General features: G+C 43.2%; 1 protein-coding gene across 2 annotated transcripts; it reads right to left on the bottom strand.

The window, feature by feature from the left end:
• Positions 1-2,157: 2,157 nt before the first annotated feature.
• On the bottom strand, positions 2,158-18,892 carry hoxc4a (homeobox C4a). 2 transcript variants are annotated; one of them, XM_069527026.1, is made up of 5 exons: positions 15,158-18,892; positions 14,290-14,641; positions 5,066-5,207; positions 4,565-4,737; positions 3,176-3,324 (listed from the first exon to the last, which is right to left on the bottom strand). In XM_069527026.1, exons 1-4 carry the CDS (start codon positions 15,591-15,593, stop codon positions 4,717-4,719), a joined length of 951 nt encoding a protein of 316 aa, XP_069383127.1. In that variant the 5' UTR covers positions 15,594-18,892; the 3' UTR covers positions 3,176-3,324; positions 4,565-4,716. The 2 variants fall into 2 exon arrangements, with proteins under 2 accessions (XP_069383128.1, XP_069383127.1); XM_069527027.1 differs by lacking the exons at positions 5,066-5,207; positions 14,290-14,641; positions 15,158-18,892 and having other exon boundaries at positions 2,158-3,321; positions 4,565-5,051.
• Positions 18,893-19,243: the final 351 nt, after the last annotated feature.

The raw sequence follows: 19,243 nt of genomic DNA, 5'->3' as shown, positions 1-19,243 counted from the left end.
CTGATGGTCTCGAGGCCTCAGACTTCTCCAACCAACAACCAGTCAAACAGTCCGAAAAAGAGCAGGGTCTGTCACAAAGACATTTATTATCATTATTACCCTTCATTTCCTCCGATGGTGATCCCCATAAAATGAAAAGGAATAACACAACATAACATGAGACTTCAGCAGACACCAGCAGATTACTGAGATGGTAATATGAAGAGCTTCGGGCTTCACATTTGTTGAACACAGGGGCAAATGTTTTGGAAGTCGCTTAAAGCTGCACGTCTCTTTTAAAGCACACAGCAGTTTTGTTTTCACGGCAGCTTAAGAAACGTCCCGATGCATGGAACATTATTCAAATCCAACCTCAAAACTCAGCTTCACAACAGCTGCAAATGGGACAGTGGAGCATCCGTCACTGTAAAGGACAAAAACGCAAAAATGTTTGAAATTAATGATGGACCGTAACCAAAGCTGGTTTCATGGCACCACGGCTGGCGTCATTCATCACTTCAAAGATCCACTTAATGCATCGCTCAGGTCTGATCAAAGCTCGGAATATAAAAAGAAAGATGTGAGGATTTTGGGGCTTTGCAGATCGTACCCTCTAAAGAACAGTAAAAGGGAAATGATGACTTTAGTTGCCAAACTGGAAGCAACATAGTGTGAGAACAAATGGCGAACAGTGTTGAAATGGAAGAAGACTCTTCCCCTTGCAGTGGGGCCCTTAGAGGAGGGGGGGGGCTTTCCTTGACCCCTGGGGACCCCCCTTGACCTCGTCCACAGAATTACTGCACGACAGTGTGTGGATCCTCTTGGCTTTTAGTGTCTGGAGGGAGAATGTGGTGAGGAACCAGAGGTAAAGGTCCTATTGAGCCTCTGCACCATTAACACCATAAATCACCCGGCGTATGCAAGAATCTCAGGAATCCAGCACTGTCTGGTCCTTCTTCCTCACAGCCCCCTCTCTCTATCTCTCTCTCTCTGAGCAAACATATCTGGAGGAGAAAAACTTTTCCTCACTTCGGTTCATTCTCTCCCTCTCTCTTGCCCTTTATTGCGTTTCTCTTAAATTACTTGACTGTCACCACCTCTGTGATACAGATGTGGTGAGGACCTCACTTTATTTTATTTAACATTTCCACAGAGTTATAGCAGCTATATCGCTCCCCTGACACTATCCGAGACCTGCTGCAAATGGTGTCAAATATTTACTAAAGGACAGCTGATCCAGAGACTGATTAGGTCATGAATTAGGAGCAGGAAATGGTTCTATCCAGGATCACGAGGGGGATCTGCTTCCTCCTTACCTCCCTCATTTCAGGGCTGTCAGTGGTCCTCTGCGACAACTCATTTACAGTAAGGCCACTGATATAAAACTGTCAGCATGTCCCAAACTTTGCTGAGAATATTGATACTGTGGCAGTGAGAGGGTTTGCTCCTTCATCATGAAAGCGGCTGTCTTTATTTGATGTGTAAAACTGTTGAGACCCAAGAGAACCTGTGACCTACTTCTGTCAAATAAATGCATGAATCCCCAAGTGGGTAATTTAGCTCAGTGAGTTGAAAATGTTCAAATCAAAATAGGGAAATAGGAAAATAACATTTCCACTACAGGGTTCATAACTTAAGAATCCACGTGTCACAAAGACACAGAATCATTCACTCAGAGTGTCCACATTGTTCTTTAAGATAATATGTTGTCGTAAGTAATTGAACCTCACTGGTCTGTTGTAGCCTATGGGCTGCTGGAAGGGCTTTTAACCTACACAACTAACATGCCCCCTGAGAGCAAGGCCAGCCCCGACTTGCAGCACTACAATTTGGCTATTGAAAAGGCAGGGGCTGGGGAGGAGGAGGCAGGAGATCTTGTCATGGTGCCCAGTGGGTTCAGAGCTTGTGGTTGGAGTGCTGGAAAGACTGCCTTGTCTCTGTGATTAATGGTGGGGAACTCAGAGGCAGGAGAGGGAGAGGCTTATGTGGCAAGACTGTGCAACATGAATGCACAATACTATTGAGTTTTCAATGAATCTAAAGCATGCTGTCATTTAATTACACAGTCTTTCTCTCTTTTATTTTTTCACCGTTCAGGCCGAATCCAGGAATTTCTTAATTATGAAATAGTGCAGGAGAAAAAAAAATGTTTTAATTAGCGATGAACAGCGTAAACAATATTTTCCCAAATGCATTTATTAAGCATGTACAGTTCGTGACATCTCAATTAATCAAGAATAGTATCAAAGACTTCCACATCCTTTAATGGCTTTAACAAAAATATAACATCATTCAATAGGAACATTACTCTGTCCGTTTCACAGTTAAAACATTTTTACACAAATACTATTTACAGCATAAATAATGAACCAGAGGCACTAAAAAATATATGACAAACACTTAACTATTATCTTCAAACAGGGAAGTATAAAGCTCGCTCATAGTATAAGTTCCACATGCAAAACAATACAAATGTAACATCCAGAAAAACATATAACTACTGATTCCTTAAATGTCTTGTGCATGCAATGTACATGCAAAATGAGACGCAGGTTTGAAGAGCTGCAGTCGTCTCTCACAGTGCCTGAGAAACACGGATGGTATCACTGTAGTTCTCCTTTAATTAAGATATGTCCGCAGAGTTTAATTAAAATGCTTCATGACTGGGTGTGTTGAAGGGATTTCAGCCTGGCAACGCTAATCACACGTCCTCCAGTCTTTCATAACTAAGTGAAAGTGGACGTATCATTGAGATTTTGATGAGCACAGGAGGGACAGCCATTATGGGGCCCTAGGGCCAGTTTGAAATGCCAGCATGGTGAAGGCTATCGACGGCCATACAGGAGAGTGGTAGACCATTTGCAACAGATGGAAATATACAACTCAGATGGGGAGGGTCTGCCGGGTGAACACACTGACCGCTGCTGCCGTCACTGTGAGAGACAATGAGGGAGGAGGACACAGGAGCATAATCCATGAAGTGCAGGTCTGAGGAAGAGGACGTTCTGACGGCACATGCACCAGGGAACCTCTGCTGATCTGCACACGAGCTGGAGCTGGAGGAAGGGCGGCAGGGAGACCGCTGGGACACACCCAACATCTTTCCATACTTGCACTCCTTCTTGTACTTCATCCTGCGGTTCTGAAACCAGATCTTGACTTGGCGATCGGTGAGCTGCAGCCCGGCGGCCATCTCCAGCCTCCGGGAACGACGCAGGTAAGGGTTGAAGTGGAACTCCTTCTCCAGCTCCACCAGCTGGCTGTTAGTGAAGGCCGTTCTCTCCTTCCTCAGGCCAGGTCTGCCTCTGTGTGGTGGACCAGGAGCCACACCGCCGCCGACTACTGCTGGAGGAAGCACATAAAGAGGGTGTTAAAAGCAGCTGCCACATATCTGACAAGTCTGACCTGAGATGCATAACCCCCCACGTGGAGGACTTCATGTGCCAATAAGGACCACGTTAATCCTCAACCAATCAACCTGAGACCATAGGGCCCTCAGCCCTTCCTGTGTATTCACTCATGCTTGAGACACTGTACAAGACTGGCTGTCTACTGTGTCATGTGTTCAGGGAAAGTTACCACCCGAAGAAACAGTCTGGGGGAAACATCTGACGCCACTACGGCTGCCTGACAGGCCACATTAATCACAGCTACACACGGAAGCAGGCCTGTCAAATCCCCATCTCAGTCACTTAAAAGGTACCATGGGACCATACCACTGAAAATAACCACCATTAGAGATTCCATTTGACATGTATATCAGCGATAGCAGGGGCCTGTTAATAACAATATAACATACAGGGGTTAATGGATACTTAATAAGGCCTGGAGTGACCTCAGAGAGTAAACTGCAGTGCTTAACAATCCTCCACCAGACTGAGAGGCTGCAGCTTCCCTGTTACAGGCTTGTTTGCAGCATCACTGTGAAAATGAAGATAAACGATTAGTGAATATTTGTGTTTTATTTATTCTAAAATTATTCTGCAGCTGTCTTTTTTTTCTTGTTGTATATTTAATGGACACCATGGGATTTTCCCCCTTTGAATAAATGTATTTGGACAGATTTGACTTTTGATTTGACTTATTATTTCATGACTTATGAACACAAAGGGATGTTTACTGATTCAGATGTAATAATTCATAATAAAACCCTGTTCATGATGTTTTTGTGCAGCTCACTGACTGAAGCCTTTCTGTTTCCACTTTGCCTGCAGGAGTGGAAAAACAAACAGCTGAGAGCATGACACACACATTTGTTTTACAGTGCTGCAACATTAACGCTCATTCATACACTGGACTATTTTAATCTAAGAAGAGAGAGCAAGCCTTCACGTGAATGTGCATTAAAAATTATGCAGGTGACACATTAAACATATTACTGGTCTGTTAGCGAATGTAGTTGTTCAGTATGAAATGGTTCAGTGTTGTCGTGTAACAAAAAGTTACTTGATGAAGGTCAGATATAGTTTGAGTTATTCAAGGCTCAAATGAGGAACAGTTTTATGGCGTTACCCCACCAGTCAACATTCTGCTCACTCAGTTCAAAAAGTGAGAGATACTCGGTAATAAATAAGGGCAGAGTTACCAGATTGATCAGAGTCAGTTGTCCGTGGATTCATCCAGGGAAAAATTACTCCGGAGCGGCAGATGGTGAGTAGAGTGCAGCTCCTGCTCTTGATGTCCAGCTTGCCCTTGGCATGGCAGTGAACCGGGGGCTCCAGTGGGCTCTGAAACTGTTCATCTGGGCTCAACCTGGAACTGACATGAACGGAGGAGGTCATGTTTTGCTGATTAAGTTCTGCGTCTTGGCCTCCACCGCCTCCGCCATTGTACTCTGGCACTGGCATTTGTCCAGAGCTCATAGCAAAACTGTTGCCATGCAGCTGCAGTGGGAGGGTGGTGGGCTGTTGGGGGTCCATGGAGCCAGCTCATCAAACTGTCTCAAATAAAACCAGGAATCCCTCAGCAGCAGTAAAAGACAAGGGGGTTCTCTCTGTCTAATATCCCATCACAATTAACCTGACTGTGTAAATCCATGCAGGGAAGAACTTGGAGTAACCATGTGGAATATTTGAATAATATTTACCAGACGGGTGCTGTGGTCACGTGTGGCCTCCTCCTCCAATGACAGAGCTCTGGAGTTGCAAAGTAATCCGCTTGCAATTTGGGGCGCTCGAAGAAGAAGAAGCTTCAGACAACATTTCCACGAGCTGCCTGCGTTTCTGCACCTGTAGGGATTGAGGAGGAAAATAAAAATCACACAACGGAATATGAATGAATAGATGCCAACACCTGTATAGAAAGGAGAAAGAAAGAAGAGGGGTTTAGTATGGAGATAGAGAGAGAGAAAAGGGGGGATGGCAGGGAGGAGGAGCAGGGGGGAGGCAGACAGAGATTACATGTGTGGTGAGAAACGTCTCGCTGTTGATTTTCTTGTAATATTGTAAATCTTTTGACAGGAAGCGTTTATTAGACGGAGCCGCCGCCTGCAGCTGCACATCCACTCAGTCCTCTGTGCGCGTTGGTAGGTTTTTTTATTCAAGAGCAACGCGACGAGCTCGACCCGCAGACTGCTGCTGCTGCGTCTCATCCACTCTGGATAATTATATCGACCACATGTCATTATTTTACTGAAGCTTTCCAGATGTGCAATGCAGACTAAATAATCGAATGAACTGTGTCCCTACGTATTTACGCGTAATTTGAATAGAATTATTAATAGTTGATTTTGTAGTCATGCTGCAGCTATGGCTTTTCTTTTGATATCTTCTCTAAGGTCGATTTCTGCCTGTAAAATAATTAATTCCGATTATTTTTTTAATAGCTTTATTCGCAACAAATTTAGCAACTCATTATAAATAGGCGGGATTTTCCTACAAATACGAGCAGATGCTCATAACTGTCGGTGTGGAAGTGTGCAGCTTTAATAGGAATCACTGGGAGTGGTCAAACAAAGGCTTGACAGTCATTGCCACACAAAGACAAAGGAGGAAATCATTAGAGAATTTTTCTTTTCTATAGGACGATTCGACGCGTTTGCATTAATCAGGCATCACTGTACAGTATCAAGTGTCCCCGTGTGTGTGGCAGTGAGAGGCAACAGTCAAACACTGCACATGTTCTGATGGTAAACATCCCGCCTGCTGCTCGGCTGCATGGACAAAGAGGAGGAGGAGGAGATGTTGAGCAGAGCTGCTCTATGTGCGTCTGTTTGCATTTACAAAGTGCACCAATGCAACTGGGAAATAAAGCAATGAAGCTGCAAAGTATTTAAATAAAATGTAAATACTGCAAACTCATTAAAAACCTCTGCAATAAATATTTTAAGGGGAAATTATTTGGGCTAAAATCTGAATCAAATGTGGCCCAATTAAGTCACACTGAGGTGGAGAACTCTCATTAAAAGTTGCTTAATTAAAAAAATACACTAATGTATGCAAATTGGATCCTCAACTAGAACGATGAAGTGATCAAAACATTTTTTTCTAAATAGCAGCCAAAAGCATCCTCGCCCAGAATGAGAGAGGGGATGCGCAGGCTACGGTGTTAGCATATTCTGTTTCCTGTATCCATCATAGTTGAACCATGGCTTTAGATTTAAGTTCTTTCTCGTGTTTCACTACAACAAAGCTGTCGAGAAAAGCCTCTTTAAACGTCTCTCAGAGGTGATGGATTATGCACTCAGGGTTGCATAGCATGGAAGGAGAGGAGTCTTCCCCCTACTGCTGCTGCCTCCAAAACTGAGCCTTTACCTGAACCTGAATACACTTGCTTTTCTATTTAATTCAATTTAAACAGGCTGCATATTTTATTTTTACAGTTCATTGATTTCAATACAGTTACAATTAGAGTAAGGCTTATTGGCAGCTACAATCAGGATAAAAGTGTCTTGATTTTCCTGTAATTATTATTGATTAAATTTTAATTTTAATCAGAGGCTGAGAAGGAGCTAATGACTGCAGCCAGTTTCCAGCCTGTCCATTAAAATAATAGCAAAGTGCCAAATATCTCCACAGTCTATATAGAGACAGAGTGAAATAGAATAGGAATTAAACCATAACGACGTCAGCCTGTGCACCAGAAAAATCTATCAGCTCCTCTCCTTGTTATTATTGTGATTATTGATAGAAACAGGTGGATTGGGCAGCATGGATCAGGACGCAGCGCTGAAATGGGGGAAAGTAATTAAATTCGTTTTGTTTTCCTTACCTCACACCCTTGAACACACTCTCTGAATTGGAGATAGGATCTATGATATACTGGCTCAGCAAGACCATAATTTAGCTCCTCCGCGCCTCCACCACAATTCTCCGTGAACTCTGTTTGAACCGCCTCGGTGGCAATAAATCATTTTTCTCTCTCGCACAAAAGCGCGCCGGTCGCTCTGGGTGTCAACCCTTTTACAATTCCTCCTTACACCTTCTGCGCTCCCTCTCTCGCCCGCTGACACAAGCAGCCGAGGAAACTGTCGATAAACTTTTTATTTTTCACAGCAATAAGTTCGCCTGCAGAGAACGAGAGAAGAAAGAGGACAAGATGGGGGGGTGTCTGCAAATGCGCACAGGCCGAGAATTCTGTAGCGCGCAGCACGATCCTTCGTATATTTTTATTTTCTACAAATTATAAACTCCCTTTCACTAACGAAAAAAACAAAACATAATTGGTTTCCAGGGCTCAAACCAAAGCACGGATCAGTTAATGTATTTCCAAGGGGACAGAGCGCAGCAGATAAGGGGAGACTGAGAGAGGGAGCTGGGGAGAAGACGTTAATGGGCAGAGGATGCTGTCGGTTAAAACGGTGCATACAAATGGCGCTGTCTTGGCAGAGCAAGCGGAAGATTTATGGGCCCGGTGCCCTATATTGCTGTAAACAATGCAGAGTGAAATGAAAGGACTAGAGTTTGCAGACTGCACTTCATAAGTGAGGAAAAAGACACACATTGTCAATTTCCCCCAAACAGCACCTGACTTTTGCATAAGTATGTGCATTATAATTTGGGCCTATAGCTGCTGCTGGCGTGTGTGTGTGTGTGTGTGTGTGCACCACTGTAAATCCTGACCTGTGGATGAAGTGCATGAAAGGTATTAATCCTGCAACTCTGAGCCAGTGAAGTTACTCAAAGTCTAACATTTGAATGTATATATATATAAAAGAATCCATTCAGATAAAACCTAATTTTCAATACGGATTGACTCACATTAAAACACAGCTACAAAAGAAATATGTAGCTGTTTTCTCGTGTAAAATCTAAGGATGTGGAAAAATATTGACAATTTAAATCCAATCTGCTTGTTCCTCAGTTATGTGAATGAAAGTGCTGTTTTACTGACGTAAACAAACTTTTATGGCTGCAGTCTTGTCAATTCATTGAGCAGATCTAAATTCTGTATTTTGAATTTTGGCAGTTTTTAGGTTTTGATTACATCTGACATGAATCCAGCTTTTTGAATTGCACGCGTGCAATTTGCGAGGACGTGAACAAAAACAAGCCCTGATGCTCTGAGCATAAAGATGAACTGTGGTATCATGCAACTGGTGGCCACACAAATACATCAGTGGATCATTTTCAGGGGGAGCAAATCAAATGAAACGCGCGTTTTCACTTAACCTACACATAATTGTCGATCTATAGTCTCGGCGAGCCATATTCAGATCATTTTTGCTAATGAAAAGTGAATAACATAATCATAACTCAGTGCAGTGACTGGGCCCCCGGTGACACCTTGAACGGGAGGAAAATGACTGTAATTTCGAAGGTCCTCAACGATGCAGCAAATAGGCGAATGAAATATTCCTCACCGAGGCGTTATGATGACATAAAGTATTAACTGGCAAGTTTACCCAGGACACCATCATCCCCCATGAGTGTGTGCGTGCGTCTGTGTGTGTGTGAGTGACGTGGGACATCAAGAGTGTGAATCCCCGAGATGATGCTGCGTGCGTGTCCCCCCCCCCTTCTGCTTTTTAAATGTTTTCCAGCCCTGACAGTAAATCATTTTAACATGTCTGATGGAGTTTTAAAATCTAGTTTTATGTAAATGTATTTGCCTCTCTCTCCTATACACACACTCACACATGCACAAAAAAGACACACACACACACACAGAGAGAGAGAGAGAGAGAGACACACACAAAGAAAAGACATGGTGCATCTGCTCCCTCGAGTGAACGGATGGGAGAGAGATTTACGGATTTATGACACACCCACTGCTGGTCAATGCGAGAGAGTGTCTGTCCCTGGAAAATAGCAGCGTGACCCCTGTTTCAACTCTCAGCCTTTATGCAGCTGCCATGGCTGCCGTTTAAACACACTACACGATAACAATACACCGGGCCCGGGCCTTTCATTACAAAGCAAAGTGGCTGAAGAAGACACTCACCTGAGACGAGTGCAGAGGAGAGAGGAAAAACAAACACATGTGCACTTACCCCGACGCACAAGGAGAAAAATAAAGAAATAAAAGCAGGTAATAAACCAGAGCCTGCACCAGAACAGCTGATCATTTCTGTTTCATACATTTCGATGGCTGTTTGTGTAAAGTTTTTATATCTACACAGAGGGAGAGGGAGGGAAAGAGAGAGAGAGAGCCCTCGCCTGAGGTGCGCTCATAAATCACGAGTAGCCTGCAGCGGTGCAATGTGAGCTGAAAATCATGTGTGATTCAACAGTGTCAAGTCAGAGAAGAAACCAGTAAGAGCTGAGTAAGTGCTGAGGAATTTAAACACTGAGTCCGAAGCGCGTAAAATACACTGAATTCTTACAATAACAGCCAAACTGCTCCAAACTCAAGGGGAAAGAGCAGGCTGAAGCCAAACAGCTGGAGGAGCATTCAAATCTTTTATTTCAAACTGTACGAGAAAAAAAACATGAAGCTGTTATTCAAGGATATTATGTTTGTTTTTTAATTCCTTCTTCTGACAGGTAAGACTATCAAAGTTCACGCATATATTAGACAATGAGAGCAGAAAAGTAAACGCGTAAAGTTTATAATGTAGGTTTCTATCCCATGATAAATACCCATGTTTAGAAAAGTTTCCGCAAAGTGTAATAACACAAAAGCGGAGGTTAGACTGATTTATGACTGACACGACAACGTGAGCTTTTGTTTGAAAAATAATTCTAAAACCACACGTTTTGTTTGTCCCCATCATAAATCCAACACACGGCTGCGCGTAAAAGTTTCGTCCTTGGCAAAGCAAAGTCAACAAAAAGTCATGAAAAGAAAAGAATAATAATATATTCCTCATGTAGATGTTAAATTACAAGAGCTCAAAACAAAAGAAGGACATCGCGGTGTGTAATAAAAGATGCATCTGTATAACCACACACAACACACACACACGAGAAGGAGGATAAATGATCACATACACACACACGACAGACACTGGGATTGGATGTTTGGCTCTTGGTGCCAACTGTTTATGTTGGAGGACATGCTGTCTAATATTGTTCCATCACTGCTGAACATTTGCTCCAGGCCACACACACACACACCAGACTTGTTGCTTATAGTGAAAATGGAAATAAGAATATTAGAATAAATTCCCGGCTGCTTGCAATGAGAACACCAAGTAAGATTATCCAAATAAACACAAGAACAATGATGCATTGGCTTCACCAGCTAAGCAATATCTCAGGGGTTGTCAACATTCCTGACATTTGATTTTTATTTTGTTATCATTTTATTTAAAGATTTTTGGGAGTATTTTGCAGTAAATGTTAACTTGTAAAGCAAAAAAGCAGAAAAGAGTATGCAGGTTAAATTCTGTTTCCTCTGAGGAAGACCATTAGCATCTGGATAAAAATAAAACCTTGACGAGCTTTCGAGAGCTTGCAAGTTGAAGGTCCTTGTCTGTTCATAAACTAATTACAATGACCAGTTGACCCAGTTCTGTCAGACACACACACATCTACAACTGGCAGCTGACTTTTAAAATGCAAGTGCTGACCTGAGACCAGTTATTCTCTTAAGTCACGTGACGGCACAAAACTATTTTTACTGCCTTCTGTTTTGGGAGAGTTTAGGGAATGCAACAGTTTTTTAAGATATTTTGAAAAACGACAGTGCAATTCAATATTTCTCTTGTTTCCCTGCACAAACTTGGGAATCAGATTTATATTCATCTTGCACAATCACTCAGAATATTACAACCACGTGTATTTCTCCTGTCAATGCATTAGCTCCAGTTAAAGTTACCACAAATCTGCAGCACTTTGCTTGCAGATCTAATTTAAGAAATACAATCTATATTATTATTATTATAGAGGATTATTATATGGGGCTAGAATTTTCTTCATGAGTAAGTAAAAAGACACGTTGTCAATTTGTCCTGACTTTTGCAGGAGCATGCATTCATTTGGGCCTTTAGCTGTAAATCCTGACATTCAAAACTTGTTTTTAATGAGTCCTAAAGTTCTCCAGAGGACTGTCCCAGAGTTCAACACTGTCCTGGGTCAACTGTGATGACTAAGGGTGCAAATCATTCAGTGATGTCCTACCAAAAAAATCCATGCAACATGCTCAAATTAAAGGAGTTACATTTTTTCTAATAGTTATTATTACGATAAATCCTGTTGATTTACAAGACGCCGAGCAGAGGACTGTCCCAGAGTTCGACACTGTCCTGGGTCAACTGTGATGACAAAGGGTGCAACACATTCAGTGATGTCCCAAAAATATCAACAAAGAAAGAAATTCGCGGCCAAGGGGGACCAGCGAGGGCGCACACAGAAGGTACACGTACAGAGCAGGGAGTCAGGTCACAGGGTTGGAGGGGTCGACCATCCAGACTGAAATGAGCCTAATGGGACAGAAAATGTGTCCTCGAGCTGAACTCGGCCTTCTCCCACTCGCCCCCCAAAACTTCAATAAAGTAGCTTTTCAGCCTCGCGACATGGAGGCGACAGGGCCTCGAAAAGGGGCTGGAGGGATGCTGCGACTGTGGCGAGCACATTAATTTCTCTAATCTGTCCGGCAACATAAAGGCTCCTGGATTCATTTCTCAGCGCCGTCTCATCACCATTCTAACGCCTCTCCAAAAGACCACATCCCCCCAAAAGACAGCAGATTCTACCCGCTGTAAGGTCCAGTAGACGTGGTCCAGCTCAGATCTCAAGGTTAAGAATGCTGGTGCTATGAGAAGCACACAGCCTGGTACATAATATTTGTGTTGGATCAAAACTGGCTGTTGTCTGAGCTGTTTTTTTTTTCCAGAACGCGGCACAAAGCTGTGCAGTGAAAGATTGATGATGGAGAATACCTCTTCCTTTTGTGCTCCCTGTGCCCCCCCACCACGCCAGGCATTTTATATAAGGCCTATTCATGTCACCATTTCAATAATCTATCAAATTCTTGCGCGTCTTTGGGTTTCAGTCATGTTTAAACTGAGAATCCGTCTCCAAATAGAAAAAGAAATAGAACGCATCAGTGTTAGAAAATAAAAACCTTGAGTTGAGGAGGAGGGGTGGGCTCATGTTTGGGTGGTATTTTTGTCTTATTTTAGTTGTGTGAGTCCAGCAGCAGGTCTATACAGTGGTAAACAGCCCTGTGGTGCGCTGTTAGTCCGTCTGCCAGACGAGAAGCGGACGATGACGTTGCACAGAGATGCGTTTTGCGCTTTTCTTTTTTTTTTAATTGTACGTTTCTTGCGTTCTCGCGAGCTGCTGCGCACAGGAGGCAATGTGGCCTCTGTGGGGAGGGAGGGGGAGAGGGCGGTGGGGGTGGGGGTGCAACATTTAAATATGGCACAAAAAAAAATGTTTATACAAGCGAAATATAAAAATAGTTAGAAATAATAACGTAAACACTGCTGCTCACAAGCAGCACCCTGAGGCTAACAAAGGTCAGCCATACTCGACTCCATCCCCATCCTCACTCTCATATTCAACGAAGACCATCATGTCGAAATCTATCTGCAATTCACGATTTTATTTAGATTTTATTTAATTTTCTATCATTGTTTTTTTTTACATTTGAAAACTCAGTGGCAAGTATGGCGCACTGGATTATAGAAAAACCAGGTCAATTATATAGGTTACAAAATGGATAAGAATATGTTCACAACAATCTTAAAAATCTCTAACACATTTGCAAAGGTCGTCTAGATTATTTGCATGCAGCTTTTTTTATTTGTGTGTTCAAGTTGTGGACGAGGGAAGAAGCAGGGAGCTTCTTCCCTCGTGGCTGTGGCAGAGCTGAGGCAGTGTGGAGTGAAGGGCCTCAGTGGCTCGTCTTTAGCGGTAATTGAATGCCCTTCAGACTGATGAGGTTGCACATAATGCACAGCGCAAACTATTTCATTTTTCAGAGGTTGTTTTTGTTTTGTAGAAAGAACTCAAGTCCATTATGATTTAGGCTTTAACACACACACACACACACACACACACACACACACACACACACACACACACACACACACACACACACAAACACACACAAACACACACAAACATACACACAATGTTTGTACACATTGCAAATTCAAAGAGGCAAAAAAATGCAGATGCTGGTTTGATAAAAACACAGTTTGAAAAGCAGTGATTCTCGTTTCCCTCGTGATAATGTTCCAGTAAGTCTGTACACCTTTAAAGACCGAAATGACTGATCCAAACAGCCCAAAACAAAATGCTTCCAGACCTCACCCTGCCTCAAAAATGAAGTTCGACCAAACGTATGTAAAACTAGTAGACACTCACTGTTTTATTGACCAATATGATTAGCACAAGAAACACTAAAACTCCGTTTATTGCATTTCACAATAATCTGCTTGATAACGGTCTAAACACAACATCAACACCACATAACTAAAAATTGCAAATCAGGTTCCTGTTTCTGAAATACACGAGGTAATTCACACACTGTTATCATCCTAAACATACAAGTTCAAGATCAATGGTGTGTTTCCAGCCTTTTTTTATATACCAAAAATAACTATTATTATATTGATTTCCTTCCAGTGTTGCTTGAAATAAATAGATTGTGCATTTCACCTTGGGCAGCAGGGCAAAAGAACGGCCCACAATAACATTTCGATAAAGTGTAAATTTTTTCTACTTTTTTTTCCTTCATTCAAAACATTTTTTTTCATAAAAAACATCATTTTAATTGAGCTTCAAATAAATTAAACCCTGTGTCACGTAAAAATAATCCATCGGTATTCGCAGTAATCCATGCTATATAACATGCATTTTATATAACTTTGGACTTAAAGGAAACCGCACAAGATAGCTACGAAAACAAAATATATAATTGTTCTATAAATAACCAGTTCTTCTTCTAGCCACACTCGGTGGTCGGGGTTTTTATAACCTGGTAATATCCTCGCCATGCTGTGCTCCGGAGAGTTCGTCGGGGGCCCCAGTGTTAGTGGCCGAGGCAGCGGCTACAGCGCCGGCTGCTGAGCCTGTGTTGGACCCAGAGGAGGAGGAGGATCTCACTTTGGTGTTGGGCAGCCTGTGATCCTTTTTCCATTTCATCCTGCGGTTTTGAAACCAGATTTTTATCTGTCGCTCGGAGAGAACCAGGGTGTGGGCGATCTCGATGCGCCTCCGCCGAGTTAAATATCGGTTATAGTGGAATTCCTTCTCCAATTCTAAGACTTGCTGCCGGGTGTATGCTGTCCGAGACCGCTTGGGCTCCGCTCCATTGTAACCAGGGTTCACTGAGGGGAAAAAGGGAGAAGTGGAGAGAAAGGGAGACGGAGAAGGGAGGAAAAAAGGAGGGGTAAACAAGAATGGCCTCAACTGAGATATGGCTGGAAAGATTTATTGGATGTGAATGTTTGGCTGTTTGAGAAATTTCAAAGGGAAGTTAAGAAATCTGTGCGTAATGAGAGGACACTCACATCCAACTATGAGCTAAATTATTAATGCAAGATTACAAAGCTCAATTTTTTTCCCTTATTCGTTTCTCCCCCTTCTCTCCATCGCGCAATACATAACAGCAGAAGCCACATGGTGATACGGCTGCCCTGAGTATACCTCGGCTATAAAATTTATGGTGGGTGTAATTACCAATGCCGAGTCGTAAATCCGCCTCAATTGTGCCATTTCAAAGGCTTCCCTGCTATCGGAACAGGGGCTGGCAACGAGATGGGAGTCAGAGGGACTGATAAAGGGAGGGAAAGGGAGAGAGGAGCGAGAGGGGAGCAGGGAACATAAACACACAAGTTGCCTACCGGTGCTGACGTGAATTTTCTTCATCCACGGGTACACCACGGGCTGCTTGGAGGAGGCTGTGCTGTTTGGATGCTCCGGGGTGGCTTGGTTGCAGGCGGAGGTGGCGGCCGGTGGGGTGGCGGGGGACATGGACAACTGTGGGGTTTCACATGAAGCAGGCTGCCCTTTCCCTGTCAGCAGGTGCGCAGAGTGGGGTATTCCGTGTCCCCGTGGCGTGTCGGGTTCGGGGATGCTTGCACAGTTAAACTGGCGCTCTTGGTAGCTCGCCCGCGGAGGATATAACTCCTGGTGGTGATGCTGGTAGCCAGGGTCCCTTGCGCGGCTGTAATATTCTGGACTATGCTCGGGGATGTAGTTGTTTTGCGAATATTCCTCGCATGGAGGAAATTTCGGATCAATGTAGTTAGACTCCATCAAATACGAGCTCATGATCATTAATTTCTGGAGTGGAAAATAATTTTTCTAGCTTTGTCGTTTTTCTGCTCCATAAAGCCCTCCTACTTGCGAGCAGCCCTGTAAAGTTACTTTTACCACGTGACTCTATGGCCCAATAGCAGATGAAGAGGTAGTTCCCGGATAAGGAACCAGAGGTATTTAGCATACCTACAGTCGCCATTGAGGGCACAAACCTCTCTCTCTCTCTCTCTCTTTCTCTCTCTCTCCCATTCTGTCCCTGCCTCTCTCTCCCCCTGGTTGTGTTACCAAAGCAATTGATCTTGGGGACAAAACTAGTAGCTAGTTGCTGACCAAGGCAAAAAATAAAACAGGCAAGATCCGCTGCTCTCAATTATTCAAAGGGACAATAGGTGATTTGCCAAGGATAAGGTACAACAATAGCAAACCAATCATTTTGTTAGGCTGCACGCCTCAAATAAAGGTTATCAGCTAATTAATGAAGACTCAGTCTTTAACCAGCAGCACTTCAGCTGTGAAACACATTATGGTCCATTAATGCGCTTAAGAATTAGAGCTGCATCACTTCTGTAAGTTGCTGTTCCTATTAAAACCATTCTGCACAAATAGTGGAGGTTTACTGGGACTGTAAATGTCAAGAGAGGCACTGGAGGTGTGGTGGATCTCTGAAAATAGGCCCGATCATTTATAATGTGGGAGACAGGAAGAGTTACACCGTCTGAATAAAAGACGCCATTCAATTGATTTGTCTGGTTGTTCCAGTTTATTCTTTCAACAACTGGGCCTTCGTGTTTTCATTGATTAAAAACTGCACAAAGAAGGAAGTATTTGGCTAAAGCTTCTCAATGAAATTATTTTCAAAGCTGCTTTGAATATCTCAGCAGAAAATAATGAAAATAAATCAAGATATATTGTGTGCTGATTTGTAAACAGTCATGTTTACTTTTAATTAAAGCGCCATGTTGTATATATTCTTATTCAAAAGGTGGCTGGAGCCAAAGGTGTAGGGTTCTGTCCCAGAGACTGAGCAGAATAAGATGTTAAGAATAAAGAAAAGTCACGGTGGTAACAGTGAAAAAGTATTAAGTGAAAAACCCTGAAAAAAATAACCTTTATTAATAACATCTAATTCTGAAATGTACAGCTATTTATCTGTATGTAGAATTCAGTATCACACATGTTGTGATTTCTCCATCCAAACAGTGGAGCACAAGCACAGAAATGTCACAGAAACAACACAGGGTGGAAGCTCAGCAACTGATGTCACAGACTGAGCAAAAAGGGAAGCAGCCAACAGACCAGACGAACTCAGAGCTCCCAATGTGACATCAAACGACAGCTAACACAGAACAGCACCACTGGGGTGTCACTGATCTGACAACCGGCACCATCATGGTGGGACATACCAGAGAGCAGCAGAACAGCTTGATCAGTAGTACTGTGCACAATGAAGTTAGGTTCACAGACCAGAGAGTAACTGAGCAATCCTCCTCTATACCATGCTGGATAGAAACTATAAGATAATTAAATGCAAACATATCAGGGGTTTTGATCACCTCATGCCTCTCTGTCTTCACAACATTCAAAAGTCCTTGTGTTTTACTTGTGAGGCAAGCTTTGGAGCTTAGTTACAACCAAAATAAAACCACATGAAGAGTAAGTAAATTAACTTTGTTTGTGTGTGGACAATAGCTGCCCTGTGACCAGCAGATGAGCGCAGGGCAGCTACAATCCAACTGTTGAGAGCGAGCGTCTCAAAGAATCCAACATAGATAGGCAGAGGAAAAAATGCAACCATGTTAACACTGTCCTGTGTATACGAGTCAGTCAATCTTATGCCAAAATAAATTGATACAAGCTGTAATATCTCAGCCTAACTGCCATTTGGAAATGGAGCCTCCACATACTTCATGCTAATCCTGGCTGAGGCTCTGCTCAACAGCAGCCCCCATTACAGGAGGTATGCTGTTGTTCTGTAAAGTGATACTGCCTGGTTGTATAAACTTGTCATGCTGCTGTAGGCTCCTCGTTCTTATCTCAGAGTCAACTTTGGTCAAAGAGACCGAAAGAGGTTAACTCCCAAACAGCTCAGCAGCCTCCAAAACACATTAAGAAAAACTGCATTTCTCCTCCCCTATCTTATCTATAAGCATGTATGAATGGTAAGAATAAAAATGAAAAGCAGCAGCACAGTGTCTGTTAAAGTTGCAACAATTACATAACGTGCTCAAAACAATCCAGGTCAAATGGTATATTTCTGTCATGTTTGTCGAGAATGCGCACGACATTTCTATTACCTCTAGCGAGGATGTTAGAGGCGTTTTATAGAGCAATAAAAGCCGTAAATCAGTCACTTTTAAACGACCCCGGTTCCTAACGTGTTTTACAGGGTTTGACACATGAAGCCGCAGACTGCACACAAGGGTTTTCTCTCTGTGGCCTGTGCGACTCAGTGCATGCTTGTCTGGATAGTGAATGCCGTTTGTGACAATGTGAGTGCATTGCATATTGTGTCTGTGTGTGATGCTCGTATATGTGCAGCAGCAGGAAAAGTCAAGAGAGACGTGCAGAGAGGAACAGGAGCGACAGGAATCCAGAGGCTGGCGTGGTATTTCAGTTGCCCATGTATTCCTGTAGAGACGTATTTGCGATTGTTTGTACTTCACACAAATTCGGTTCTACAGGGTACATATAGACAACTAATGTTGTTAGGATGCAAACTGTAAAAGGAGGTGGAGAAGTCTCTCAGGCAAAGATCCGTGCAAGCACGTCGTCGTGTGTGTAACCGGAGTAGCATGCAATCGAGTCTAGTCACAACAGATATTAAGGCTGCAATGGATACTTGACTAAACGTGCGCCAGAGCGGATGCTGTGAGTCAGGAGGACTCGGAATCCCACAAATCAATTCCGCAATTGACACGATACTTACAACATCTAAAATAACATCCCTGCAATATAAAAATCCGTGCGTAAAGGCTACACAGGTTTGCATAAACACACACACACACACACACACACACACACACACACACAGACACACACACACGTCGTGTGCAGAGGACAAGAGGCTCTTTTCTCCACATTCAACCTCTGCCTTTGAGGTGGCTCCTCTATGAATATTCGCTCACAAACACGGCGGATACAAAGGGACGGCGTGACAGCACGGATGAAAAATAAGTTTCTATTGTTCCCAACCATTTCTTCTGCTCGCCATTACCATACTGACCGCTCAGTAACCTTTCTTCCTGCCACTCTGGAAGCTAATGAGAAAGGCCTCGGATGACAAATGCAATATCAGACATGTGACCTGTTCCGAGGTTATTAAAAACAGCAAACATGCTCAGATTGTGAATCAATGGAATTGATTACAGTGGAAGTGCGGGGGGGGGGGGGGGGGGGGGACTTCAAGCCACTGTCAAAACACATCCCCATCTACATATTTCTCCTCGTGCACTCTGTGGATCAGCTTGATAGATTTTTTAAAAAATTGAAGAACAAAGCCTCCCAAGACCAGGAGCAGCGAACTAACGAGGAGACAGGACTAAATAAAACCAGATTCTTGCTCGTCTTGCCGCACTGTATGCTCATCTACATGCACGCTTCTTGTCGTGCACCCAACCATGTGCGCAGAAGCACAGCACATACTCCCCACTCGGCCCACGCGCTCTGGC

Source organism: Paralichthys olivaceus, chromosome 6 (genome assembly GCF_024713975.1).
Source record: "Paralichthys olivaceus isolate ysfri-2021 chromosome 6, ASM2471397v2, whole genome shotgun sequence".
Taxonomy (NCBI): domain Eukaryota; kingdom Metazoa; phylum Chordata; class Actinopteri; order Pleuronectiformes; family Paralichthyidae; genus Paralichthys; species Paralichthys olivaceus.
This window is presented reverse-complemented; position numbering and strand designations above follow the sequence as displayed.